Source organism: Chrysochloris asiatica, unplaced genomic scaffold, assembly GCF_000296735.1.
Source record: "Chrysochloris asiatica unplaced genomic scaffold, ChrAsi1.0 scaffold00231, whole genome shotgun sequence".
Taxonomy (NCBI): domain Eukaryota; kingdom Metazoa; phylum Chordata; class Mammalia; order Afrosoricida; family Chrysochloridae; genus Chrysochloris; species Chrysochloris asiatica.
In genome coordinates this window covers 3,319,395-3,332,980 of record NW_006408749.1, presented here as the reverse complement: position 1 = coordinate 3,332,980, position 13,586 = coordinate 3,319,395, and the positions used below count along the sequence as shown (strand labels likewise).

Below are 13,586 nucleotides of genomic sequence, written 5' to 3'. Positions count from 1 at the left end.
TGTTCCGCAGGAGAAAGATGAGGCTTTCTGCTCCCGTAAAGATTTACAGCCTCGGAAACCCTGTACAGGGTCACTATGAGTCGGAACTGACTCCAGGGCACATAACATCAACAACGACACTTAAGAATGGATCTCTCCATAGCCAGGAAGTACCTGTACTTAAATTTCAATAACAATAAACATACTGACTTATAAAATCTCAGATCAGACACACATATATATGTATAATCCTGTGCATACAGATACCCAACTGCTGATGAGCATTAGCTTTCTATACAAGACCCTCAACGAGATGGACTGGCCAAGTGGCAGCATTGATGGACTCAAGCGTGGCAACTGTAGTGAGGTTGGCCCAGGATGAGGCAGTGTTTGGTTCTGCTGTGCATAGGGTTGATATGAGTAGGTACTGACTCGATGGCACCTAACAACAACATGAGTCTTATACGTTTTATTATTATGGTTGTACACATTCAAATGTTCCTACATTTTTATATTCTTTGGGTTCAAAATGGGTGATGCTTTCTCCTTGTTGTTGTTGTGATTGCCATAGAATGGGTCCCGACTGATAGTGACCCTGTATAAGGTTTCCAAGGAATGGCTGTTGAATTTGAAATGCTGACCTTGTGGTTCAAACCAACCTGATCCAGTGCTTATCATATGGCACCACACCAGGACTCCTGCCCCTTAATTACCTTAATAATTAATATCTAAAATATACAAGACTCATTTAAAAGAAAAACTAATTGTAGAAACAAGGTGGTGGGTCTATGGGTATTCATTACGTATTTCAAATTTTCTCTGCATCAATTATTTTCAGGAAAAAAAAATGCTGAGAAAAACTAACAAAATGGATTTAAAGAGTCTCCTGGTAAAGATTTAAATGTTTACATCTCATCTTAGGCAGTACTGTGTATCATTGCTAAAGCACAAAAGCTAACACTCCTCATACTCAAAAGAATTCTGGTGTTACAACACTGAGTAAAAACTTGCAATGAGTGCTTAGGGGCAAGTATACTGATGTCCAAAATTTACTTTGAAGTACATAAAAAAGATGAATTAATGAACTGATATATGGATAGATATGTGATTTTTAAAATGTATATGAAAAAGTTAACAATAGAATCTAGGTGGTAGGTATATAAGTGTTCACTGTAAAATTATTTTAACTTTCCTGCATGTTTAATAATTTTCACAAAATATGAAGAAAAAGCCTATTTTTCCAGAGTTCCTGGCTGATTCAGATAGTTAATATGATCAGCTGCTGATTTTAAGGTCTACTCATTGTTACTTTGGAAGAAAGGCCTCGTGATGTACTTCCAAAAAATCAGCTATAGAAAACTCTATACAGCACAGTTCTACTCCAACATACACTCAGGGTCACCAGGAGTAAAAATCAATTTGATGGCAAGAGCCTGTCTTTAGAACATTGCCTTCTGGCCTCAGACCCAACTACTAGAATCCCAAAAGGGTCTTTTGCTTCCATATCTTTGCATATAGAGTTTCCTCCAAACAGACTGCCCCCTTCATGCATAATGCATTCTTCTTTTGATATTTCACTTAAATGTCACTACCATCAGGAAGCTTTCTAAGCCCTATCAAGCAGAGTTTAGGGCTTTTTCTTTTATGCTCTTTGTGGTGATGGTGGTGGTGGTGTGCCACTGAATAGGTTCCAACTCATAGCAACCCTGCAGAGGGTTTCTGAGGTTGTAAATCTTTATGGGAGCAGAAAGCCTCGTCTTTCTCCTGCAGAGTAACTGGCAGATTCAAACTACTGACCTTGAAGTTAGCAACCCAGTCTGTAATCCACAATGCTCTCTGTATATACTATTACTAAATTTGTCACTTGCTGTAATTAAATGATTACACATCTCTCAAAACAGCCCTTTAAATCCTTAAAGGGTAAGGATTTTGTTATATTCATTTTGGTATCCCCCAAATCAAGTCTAGTGCCTAGTACACTATAGGGGATTAATGTTTGTTAAACAAATTATATGGTTGCTGAACAAATTAGGGTTATACGAGGTGTAGTGGATTATACATTAAGCTGCTAACCACAAGGTCAACAGTTCAAACCCACAAGTCACTCTGCAGGACAAAGATGAGGCTTTTTGCTTCTGTAAAGACTCAGAAACCCTATGGTGGTGGTGGCTGTGTGCCGTGGAGTCGATTCCGACTCATAGCGACCCTGTACAGGGTTTCTGAGGCTGTACATCTTTACGGGAGCAGAATGCCTCATCTTTCTCCCGCAGAACAGCTGGTAGTTTTGAACTGCTGACCTTGTGGTTCGCAGCCCGAAACCCTATACTGGGTCACAATGAGTCAGAAAGACTCACAGCATATAACCATTACCATCATTGGTGAAGCAATTAATGTGCTCTAATTTATGTCTATTTATCTCTTGCATCCTAGCCAGTCTTCGTCATTTCTGGTACTACTTCCCTAGTCAGTCAGACCTTTTGCCCAGATTACTGTAACAGCATCGTAACAGTTCTCCCAGTGCATAGTCTTGTTTCATTAAAATGTGGCCTGAGTCTTGTTCCATAGTTAAGAAATAAAACTTATGAAATGTAAACAGTGTGTATTCACTAATTAGGGTAAAAAATTTGCTTAAATATGTTTTGGGAGAAAAGTTGAAACCTAAAGAACAACTTATTTATTTGGTAAGGAGTTCTATACCAACAAAACCAATCTCCTATCATTTCCCAAGCACCTTACTAGGCAGTTAATAAAACACAGTCTTCAAGCCCTAAAGAAACTTTCAGACTAAAGGCAGAAAGGATATGTAAAACAAATACAATGTGAAAACTGAAATTACTTGGGAATTGTTTGGGGAGCACAAAGACTCAAGGGGAGTCGGAAACATTCCACAGGAATTGACATTTGTGAAATAAACAAACAGAAAGCATGAACACTGTACCATCTGTAAGTATGATGCACTAAGGAACACAGGCAGATGGGTTTAGGGTCATCATGAGTGCACTGAATGTCTAATACCTTATCCTCCAGGCAATTTAACCTTTGGGACTGTTTTTTATAACAGAGGCGTGTAGACCAAATCTGGGAATTGGTGAGGAAATGGTTGGTAACAGAGAAGCTTGGCAAAAAAGCATTTTAAAAAAATGTTGTTAAATGCCGTCAAGTTGGTTCCAATCCATAAGCAACCCGGTATAGGGTTTCTGAGGATCATCTGGTGTGCTCGAACCGCTGACCTTGCAGTTCAAATGACTGCAGTCTGGCGCATTAACCCACAGTGCCACACCAGTACTCTTTTTTTTTTTTTTTAATTTACTTTTTAAAAAAGATTATTTTTTAATATTCTGATAAGCCAGCAGCATCTTTAGATTTCTTTCATTTTAGCAAACAAACATTCACTCATCTTCTTACCTTATCTTCATAGCCATTATTTGTGATAGAAATTGGAGGCTTTCCGGGAAAGCGATAAAGAATGAAATCCCGACTAAATGGGTAGAAAACAAAGGTGGTGAGAAGAAACAATTTGGTGTATGTAAAAGATAATTATTATAACAACAAGTATTTGTGTTTCTAAACTATCCGCAATAAGCACTGGGCTGGTAATTGCAAAGTAGGCAGTTCAAATCCACCAACTGTTCTCAGAAACCCTATACAGGGTCATTATGAATCAGAACCGACTCAACAGCACAACAATTTTATTCATAAAAAACAACCCAAATACGTAAGAACGTAAACCATTTTAACTATAGACAGTGCAGATAGCTGAATGCCCCAAAATAGATCAGCAATTTTTTTTTTCTTTTAGAAAAGGCTAGATAATAAAGATTTTCAGTTTTGTATGTCATATGGCCTCTGTAGCAACTATTTAACTCTGCCTTTCTAGTATAAAAGCAGCCATTTGTTGTTGTTAGTGCTGTCAAGTTGTTTTCAACCCATAGCGACCTTGTATAGTGTTTCTGAGGAGTGACTGGTGAGCTTGAACCTCCACAGACAACATATAATCCAGTAAGCCTTACTATTTCCAATAAAACTTTATTCAGACATCAAAATTTGAGTTTCACATAATTTTCACAGGTCATTAAAATTTTTTCTTCTTTTAACTTTTGAAAACCCACAAAACATTTGCAACTTCAACATTTTTTTAACATGTACATTTTAGTGACATTAAATAATGTCCATCATGTTTGTTCCACCAAAATCTGTTTCTGTATTTTTCATAACCTTTTAACAGACGTTATGTGCCCCTTAAAAATGGCTCCTTCTTTCCCTCTTCCTCTCACCACCACTGACCATGAATAAAGTCTGGTCTCTAAACATTTGCTTATTCTAAATATTTCAATTTTTTTAATCTTTTAAAAATATAAGAATGGCCATACAAATCCAAACAGCAGATAGATTTAAAAATGGACACCTGATTTAAAAGCAACAACTGATTTAGCTACCTGCTCACTGCCTCTTCTCAACCACTTCTCATTGAATTTACTTTAAAAATGAGATTGCAAAATACAGACTTATGAAATTTTGACTCTACATCAAAGTATATACCATGTCATCATCCTAAGAATTAAGAAAGATTCTTACAAAAATATGACTCCTCAAATGAACAATATCTACTACCTCTCACCTACCCCAATTTTTAGAATGTCACTTTTTGCAACTTTAAAGATCAAAAGATAACTACAATAAAGCAATGAGTCTCAACTTTTTTCCTTAGTATTTGCCCCCATAAGGATCCCTGATGATACAGTGGATTAGCATTGGATCTCAAGGTCAGCAGCTGTTCCATGGAGAAATATGAGGCAATCTGCTTCTGTAAAGAATTATAGGCTCACAAATCCCTGTCCTATCTATAGTGTGGCTCTGAGTCAGTTTGGTTTGGTTAGGAAGCCTTTTTAGACTTTTCTTAATCCCCCATAAAATTCTAATACCACTATATATTCTAATACACTGTATATGTTTATGTGGTGGTGGTGGTTATGTGCCATGGAGACGGTTTCGACTCATGGCGACCCTGCACAGAGTTTCAGAGACTACAAATCTTTACAAGAACAGAAAGCCTCATCTTTCTCCCAAGAAACTCCTGGTAGTTTTGAACTGCTGACTTTGAAGTTAGCAGCCCAACTCATAATCACTATACTACCAAAGCTCCTTATGTTTATGTATTATGACCTTTTAAAGGGCCACAAACCATTGTTATACCTAACTTTTTTTTTTTAACCTCAAGACTCAGTTTTCACCTACCTGGAAGCACTACTGCCCCCCTTTTCCCATTTTTGCTTATTTGTTAAGTACCATCGAGTCAGTTCTGACTCATAGTGACCCACTATAAGGCTTACAAGGAGTGACTTGTGGTTCAAACTCCTACAGCACCATACCAAGACTCCACTGTCCCCATTTAGAATCATACAATAGAGACATAATAAGAGTTAACGAGACAAAAATCGTAAGCGATAAAAACGAATTTCCCACAAGAATTATACCAGTAAACTAACTTACATGCCAAGTGGATGCAAATGTAAACAGGGGTAATAAGGCTCTCTATCCACAAAAGACACTAAAGCTGACTTGCTTAGACTTCCTTCATTCTACTTATCAGTACATCAAATCTGAAATCCCCGCCCAATCATAAAATGACTTTAATAGAACACCATTATACACATATACACACTCTCTTAAAGAAAAGGGGATACAAACTTACTTATAAATTAGAGAAAGAGCTCTTATTTCCAGCTGGCCAGCACTTTCCTAAACATAAATAGTGCATAAAGTTTAAAAAAAAAAAAAAAAAAAACACATTCTGCAGCTAGGTAACAGAAGTTTCTCTAAGTTCAACAATTGTTTTTAGCTGTTTAGCAATGTTTTAGGTAAAGAATGTGTAGAATACACTATAACTTGTTTTGGGGCTTGGAATATTGCCATAGCTACACATTAAATGTAAATATACAGTTAAAACAAGGACCTTAAGTCCTTCTTTGTTGTTAAGTGCCCTGTAGAAATAATGACAGTTAACATGATTTAAAAGGCACAGCAAAAATGTAACTAGTCTGAGAATACAAAGGTAGCAGGATATTTAGTAAACATGTTTGAAGACCAGAATTATGGAATTAATTTTATCACATGAAAATTGCTTCTGGAAAAAAAAGAGTTAAGTCATTATGGATCCTACTCCCATATAACAAAGAATAAAAATCACGGGAATTGTTTAATAAACAGGATTTTTAGGTAACATTCATCTCCATCACCCACCCTCCTCCCCTATTAAAGTAAACAGACTGAAGATGATCTTATTCCCATACAGAAATGTTTGTAGTGCCCTGGTGTGCTCTTTCTTGAAGTCTATGGAAAAGACTGTTAACACACAAATCTCAATATTCAACACAAAACAATGGGTCAATTGCCAGACTATAAACCTTTGTAACACAGCTGGCTCTGACTAAAGTGACATAGTCGACTGAATATTTAATTTGTTACATACTCTCAAAAGATTAAGGCCCCATATTTGATCTTACCTTGGGATCTCCCAACCGTTCCAGGTATTTCTCATAAGATCCCTCCACATACTTCAAAAATAAAACAAACTTGACTTAACCAAATACACAGCATTACTGAAATCTGATTATATTCTGCAACATTATCCTTTTTTTTTTTTTTTGGTTTAGCTCAATAAGTATGGTATTAAATTACTACTTTGCACAGTACCTCAAGAAGATTTGCTCATACACAAATGTTACCAGGCTGGGGTGGGGGTGGGAAGGAGGTGGATAGCAAACTTATCTTAGAACTGGTCTTAGCTTATCCATATACCAGTACATTTCCAAGAGTATATACCTTTGAGTTTCTTTTGAAATGACAATTTAAAAGTATTATAACAAGTTTCATAAATGCAGTGAAAACACTGTAAGAATGACAATTTTGACAGCCATCATGCATTTACAAAGTTAAATTGAGAAACTTTAAAGAGAAATTTCATTCGTTTCAACACAGCCCAGGACACAAGGAACTTTTGGGGGTGATGAAAATGCTATATATCTTGATAGTAGTGGTGGTTATATTCAGGGTTTCCAAAGGTTCATTCCAGTTGGAACCCCTGCCGAGCATTAACCTACAACAGTTTAACAAGAATCCCACGTGATTCTTATGGCTCCATCCGCAGGTGATTCTTATTTATCATATTCTCTAAGACTAATCTGGAGAATCTTGTTAAATTGTAGAGTCTGACTCAGTCTATCTGGAGTGGAAATACATATTATCAGGAGAGGGGGAATTAAACTGGAATTAACCCGCTAGAAGCCCTGGATTACAGAACTATACAATTGCCCAAATCAAAAACTACAAACTTAAAACAGCATATTTTATTGTACATAAAATATACCTCAATGAAAAATAAATTAAATGCAGACAATAGATTTAACTCTAGTTCCATACATATAAGGGAGATTCAAAAAGTTTGTGGCAATGGATACTTCAGTTTCCACCACCAATAGACCAGAAGAACTAGATTGTGTCCAGCTACCACTACCAACTGCACTGAAAGGGATCACATTAGAAGGTTCTGGATAGAGTGGGAGAAAAAGCAGAAAAAAACTCAAAAAGCACTAAAAGCAAAAAAGGCTTAATAGTCAGATAGTCTGTTGGAACGCAGAGACTGTGGCCCTTAATGACCCTTTAGAACTGAACTCAGTCCTATGGTTCAATTTTCAGTCAAGCAATAGATAGGTATATTGGGGGGACAACACTAGTGAGATATGCATACCATAGAATGGTCAAGCATTAGAGATCAAAAGGGCAAAATTCAGAAGAGAAGGGAGAGGAGGAGGAATGGAAACAAGAGACACAGAAGTGGGATAAGTGAGGTTCTGTGAGGGGACTGCAACTGAGATCACACATAATGTATGATTTGTTGGACATAAAACCCTCAATTCACACATGCCAAAAATTTACATTTGTGGAAAAATGAAATAAAAGCATATTTTACATAAACTTTTTGAAGATCTCTCTTTATATGTATATATAAATATCACTGTTAAGTGGCATCGAGTCAGTTCCAACTCATTGTGATCCTGTATCAGGTTTTCAGGGAGCGGCTGGTGAGTTTGAACCACCAACCATGGGGTTAGCCATTTAGTGCTAATCTTACAGCACCACACCAGAACTCCTATATATATATATCACTAAACTTAAAAAAAATCAATATTTAATTATCATTTTATTTTGAAACTGCTTGTTGAGATATAATTGGCATAATAAACTGCACAGATTTAGAATGCACAAGATTGATAAATTTTGACTTATGTACCCATGAACCGATCACTAACATTGAGATAATGAACATATCCATCAACCTCAAATGGCTCCTCCCCTCAATTTAGCAGTCCACCCCACTGGCAACCACAAACTGCTTTCTGCACAACAGTCTACTTTTTTTTTTTTTTTTTTTTACAATTCTATATATAGGAAAAGGAGCTCTGGTAGCGTAGTGGTTACGAATTGGGCTGTGAACCTTAAGGTCAGCAGTTCGAAACTACCAACTGTTCCGCGGGAGAAAGATGAGGTTTTCTGCTCCCGTAAAGATTTATAGCTTCGGAAACCCTGTACAGGGTGGCTATGAGTCGGAACCGACTCCACGGCACATAAAAACAACAACATATATAAGAAATCATACAGTATTGTACTTTTTTTTTATCTGACTTTTCACTCAGCTTAAGTATTCTGAGATCCACCCATAGTTTTAAATGTTTACACAAATGTTTGTTACTCAAAATGTAGTTTGACAACCAACAGAATCACTTGTGAGTCTTATTAACAATGCAGAAATTTTGGGGCTACACCTAAAACCTACAGAATGAGAACTTGTAGTTCAATAAGCTCCCCAGGCTATTTTTATGCACAAAAATACTTGAGAGGCACTGCTTTACAACATGGTTTTGTATTTGAAGTAATTTCAGCAGTAATCTTTCCCCCAATGCTGATAAATACTATAATAAACGTCCAAGTGTTAAACCTTAAAAGCCATGAAGCCTTCACACAGTTTTAAAATTCATTAATACCTGTTGAGAAAATTAAAGAGTAAACCTTGAACAGAAGGCAAATATCCACAATACAGTTAGAAGAAAATAGTACTGGAAGGGCAAGAGTGTTGTTTTGTTTTATAAAAAAAAAAAAAAAGCCTGATGAAAGAGCCCAAGTCCCATTAGAACTTGATAAAAGCTCCAGTTTTGTTAATTAAAAATCAGATACTTGAACATACAAAAATGTCCTCTAGAAGCTGTTTTACTTAAGTGGCTCAACTCCAATTACCAGAATTTTCCTCCTAAGACTAGATGTTTAGTAGTAATTGTGCCTTTACTAGTAAGTTTTCACAAGCTTCTTCAAAGTGACTGGTTGAAACTTATTGTGCACAGGATGAAACAGGAGAATGTGTCTCCACTGTTAGAATTATTTTCAAATGTGTATTTTAAAGTATAATCAAGCTTTTCAATTTCATGAACTGATTGTTCAAGAAAACAGTGGTATGAAAATATAAAACAGCAAACAAAAAGTAACTTTTTATGTTGTGTGTGTGTTGAGGAAACAGTGAAAAGGCTACACATTAACCTTTTTCAGAATTTGTAAGGAGTACAAAATCACCTAATTCTGAAAGGTGGTCCAGAATCATACTAGCTAGGGGGAAGAAAGTCAGATGAAAATTAAGATATTTGCCACTTAAAGAGGAGATTGCACAATAAAATTTAGTTGTCATACATTAAGTGCTCAAAATTCATTTCCCACCTGCTACACATCCTCTACAGACAATTCTCCCATGGATTATGTATTCTACTTACAGACTCAAAAGTTTTTTGGTTTTCCCGCATATATGAGACACAAGCCTTCCTTATTTCCAAATGATGGACTTGGCTGCAAAACAGCTAAAAAGAGAAAGACCAGCTCACTGTCAGCAGTCACTGGAAATAGCGGCTTCTAAAATAAGACTATGAAATGGACACTTAAAAGTCCCTCTTATTCAAAATGTATATAAAAAATTTAAAGGAAATAGGGGTTGCTTACTTATAAGATCAAGTTACATTTCAAAGTTTTCTTTAACCCCATTTTCTTATTGCTCCTGCATTCCAAACTAGCATATAGAAAAGACAGCAATACAAGTATTTGAAGTAATCAGAAAAGGTTAAAATAATAAGGAGCAGGCAGGCTCCATCCAGAACCTGAGACGCCTGGATGTTTTCACTAGGAAAAGAGAACAGGCATTTTATTTGCTTGTAATCAGTTGGGAAACCTGTTGGTGGGTTTTTAAATTAAGGGACTATGTTGCTGTTGTTGTCATGTGCCACTGAGTCGTTTCTGACCCATAGCGACCCTGTATAGGGTTTCCCAGGAGCAGCTGGTGAGCTTGAACTGCCGACCTTGCAGTTCAAAGCGACCTTGCAGTCCAGCACATTAACCCACAGCACCACACCAAGGGACTATACCAAGTATCAAACTGAAAATTCAGTATAGGGAATATTTCTTTTGCTCTTCTTACCTGCTCCGAAATAGCCCGAAAGAGGCAAGAGGCATCCTTGGCAGTCAGCTTCCGAAATAGTCCTAAACTGCTTAAATATTCATCCATTGATGCCTCATTCAGAGACTTCTGCCCACAGTACTTTCGCCATCCTTTTTGCATTGTGCAGAAGGAGGGAGAGAAAGGATCAGAAAGAAGTGCAAGAGGGTAAAAGCAGAGAACAAGTAGGAATGAGTAGTAGTGACTAGGGCTTGCTTATGCAGGTATCCAGAAAGCAGCTTGAAGTCTAGGCATCATAAGGCAGTTGGAGGCAGCATCGCAGCATCTTGGCAGGTCTCAGGAGCAGTAGAAGCAAAGGGCTGGCTTGCCCAGGTCAAGCTGGAACCCTGTGAGAAGAAAAAGAATAGCTGAGGGTATGGAACTCAACTTGAGGAGGAGACAAGGGAAGAAGGTGCTACCTTGTTGAGAGAAGGGTGGGATTAACTAAATCAGTCCACGGTTGAGAAAAGAATGTACAAGCAGCTGAGCTTTGGAGATCAGAAGGGAGCTGAGTTTGCAGTTTAACTCAGGGCAACTGTTGCACGAGGGCTACAAAGGGGACTACAATAAGGCTCAGGTGTGTAAGAGGCAGTCTGGTCATGATACAGTTAAGATTTCTGCCCAAACTCCCTGTTCCCTTCATAGATGCTAGTTTACTAGTAAGCTTTTGTACTAAAAAGCCTTAAAAGAATAGGAGGGAACTCTCCCACCCCATCCCCCTACTTGATCTAGAAGCAGAGCTCACATTCCAAGTCAAATCAAATACAAAAGTAATTTCAGGTATGGGGTTTCAGTAATCTTACTTGATTGCCCTAGATAATAATGACCTTTGGCTAGACTCACAGAAACTGTATCTATTGTTAAGAAACTGTGAGGATTCTTGAATAATGCCTCCCAACTAGTACAATAAAAAAGGATCCCTTAAAAATGAAAACTGAAACAGCATGTAAAACTTTCTAATAGGTGACATTTAAAATGCATGTGACAAAGTATAAAATATAAAAGCATTGGACATGAGATGTATCTGTGTACTGTTAAAGTACGTCTCCAGAAAAGTTCTCTGAATTCTGAGAAAATCAAGGTAAAATATGACCCAAGTTTTGTAAAATCCACTAAAAAACATGGTCCTCTTATATTATTTGGTTCCATTATTAATTATCTCCTTATTTTTATCTAAATGTCCCAATCTATTCACTTTGACTTTTTTGGAAGTTTTGAAATAAGCTGGCTTTGGAGAACTTACAAACTTACACTGGCTTCATTATTTTTCTTATTATCTGTGAATCCAGTAGTAATCCTGAATGCCTTTTCTTGAAAAACTATTAATTATCAATTTTATACTTTATGAATGAAATAAGTAAAAGTTAGGGCTGGTAGAAAAAACAGTAAAATTCTGATTATCCTTAGCCTGTCAATTTCAAATGAACTAATTTCTTTATTAAAAAAAAAAAACCATAACTACACTGGGAGAGTGATTCCTTTTTGCAAGAGTTATTAAACATAGGTCAAAAGGGGGATCACCATTTTCCTTTAAGGCCATGAAAAAACTCATTAAGTGTTACAAGTAAAAGGCTCATTTATTTGACTTTTTTTTTAACTTGTAAAGATACAATTAAAATACAAATTTTTCATACTACTTCATTTTAAACTAAAAAGTAAGTATATAAAACTTCAATTAATATTAAACCATACACTCCATTTTGACATGAAAGGAGAAATAGTAAAAGAATCAGAAAAGTAATAGGAGAAAGAACTGGAATCAAAGAGAAAAAAAGTAGAGATAAGAAGATAAGAAAAGAGGTATGACAAAAGGAAAGTTTTGCACACAGAGGAAGAACAAAGAAATAGATCCATCCATAGAACAAGTTAATTGATTTTGACAAAGGGACTAAAGCAATTCAATTGTTATCAAATGGTGCTGGAACAATAGACAATGTCAAGTGCCATCGAGTCAGTTCGCACTCATAGGGATCCTGTATAAAGTTTCTGGGAGCAGCTGGTGGGTTTGAACCACCAATCTAGCAGTTAGCAATCCTGTGCTTATACGACCGCCATCACACCAAGATTCCACTGTTGCTGTTAAGGAGTTGGTTCCAATTCATAGCACACCCGTATAGGGTTTCTGAGGCTTTTAAATCTTTGTGGAAGCAGAAGGCCTCATCTTTCTCCCTCGGGACTTCATTAGGCATTAGGCAAAAAATACAGATAATAACAAGGCTGTGAAGAAACTGGAACCCTCCTACTTTGCTGATGGGGATATAAAATGTTACAACTACTATGTATAGCAGCTTGGCAAGTTTTAAAACAAACAAAAATTAACAAGAGCCCCCAAATCCACTGTTGTAGAGTCAATTCCCACTTATGGTGAACCCATGCATCTTAAAAGGTTAAGAATAAATTTGATACTTAACGCAGCAATTCCACTCCTAGGTACTTACCAAATAGAAATAAAAATGTATGTCCTCACAAAGAGTTGTACTTAAATGTTAATACAATTATTCATAATCGCCCCAAACTAAAAACAATCCAAGTATATAACTGGTGAATGAATCAACAAAATGCAGTTATTAGCCATAGAATAAAATATTATTCAACAATAAAGAGCATTAAACTGATATATGCAATAATATGGATCAACTTCAAAAAATATTATGCTGAATAAAATAAGTTAAATGCAGTAATATAAGTCATTATGTTATATAATTCCATTTTGTATGAACTATCTGAAGGGGGAAACCTACTGAGATAGAAGACGGTAAGTGGTTGCCTGAGGCTGGGGTGGGAACATCTACTGACTATAAATGAGCAAAAAACATCTTTTTGGTATGATGAAGACATTCTAAAACTGGATTGTGGTGATATTTGCACAATTCTATGTAATTACTATTTTTGAGTTTTAAGCTTAAAACTGGTGAATTCTTTTAAAACTTCGATACACATAATTCAATAGCTTTTAGTACATTCTCATTACCTTAGTAAGAAAGCTCATACCCGTGGCCACTACCCACCAAATCCCTTAAACTTCCCTTCAGCCCTGTTAAGTGCCACTGAGTTGGTTCCGACTCACTGCGACCCTGTA

The 13,586-nt window shown here is 36.5% G+C and overlaps 1 protein-coding gene across 1 annotated transcript in view; it reads right to left on the bottom strand.

The window, feature by feature from the left end:
• ALG13 (ALG13, UDP-N-acetylglucosaminyltransferase subunit) overlaps positions 1–13,586 on the bottom strand; it is a 128,307-nt gene that overhangs the window by 85,743 nt on the left and 28,978 nt on the right. Inside the window, 7 exon segments of the mRNA XM_006878422.1 lie at positions 3,385–3,457; positions 5,672–5,718; positions 6,483–6,533; positions 9,795–9,878; positions 10,490–10,658; positions 10,660–10,697; positions 10,699–10,827. Coding sequence (XP_006878484.1) covers positions 3,385–3,457; positions 5,672–5,718; positions 6,483–6,533; positions 9,795–9,878; positions 10,490–10,658; positions 10,660–10,697; positions 10,699–10,827 — 591 coding nt within the window.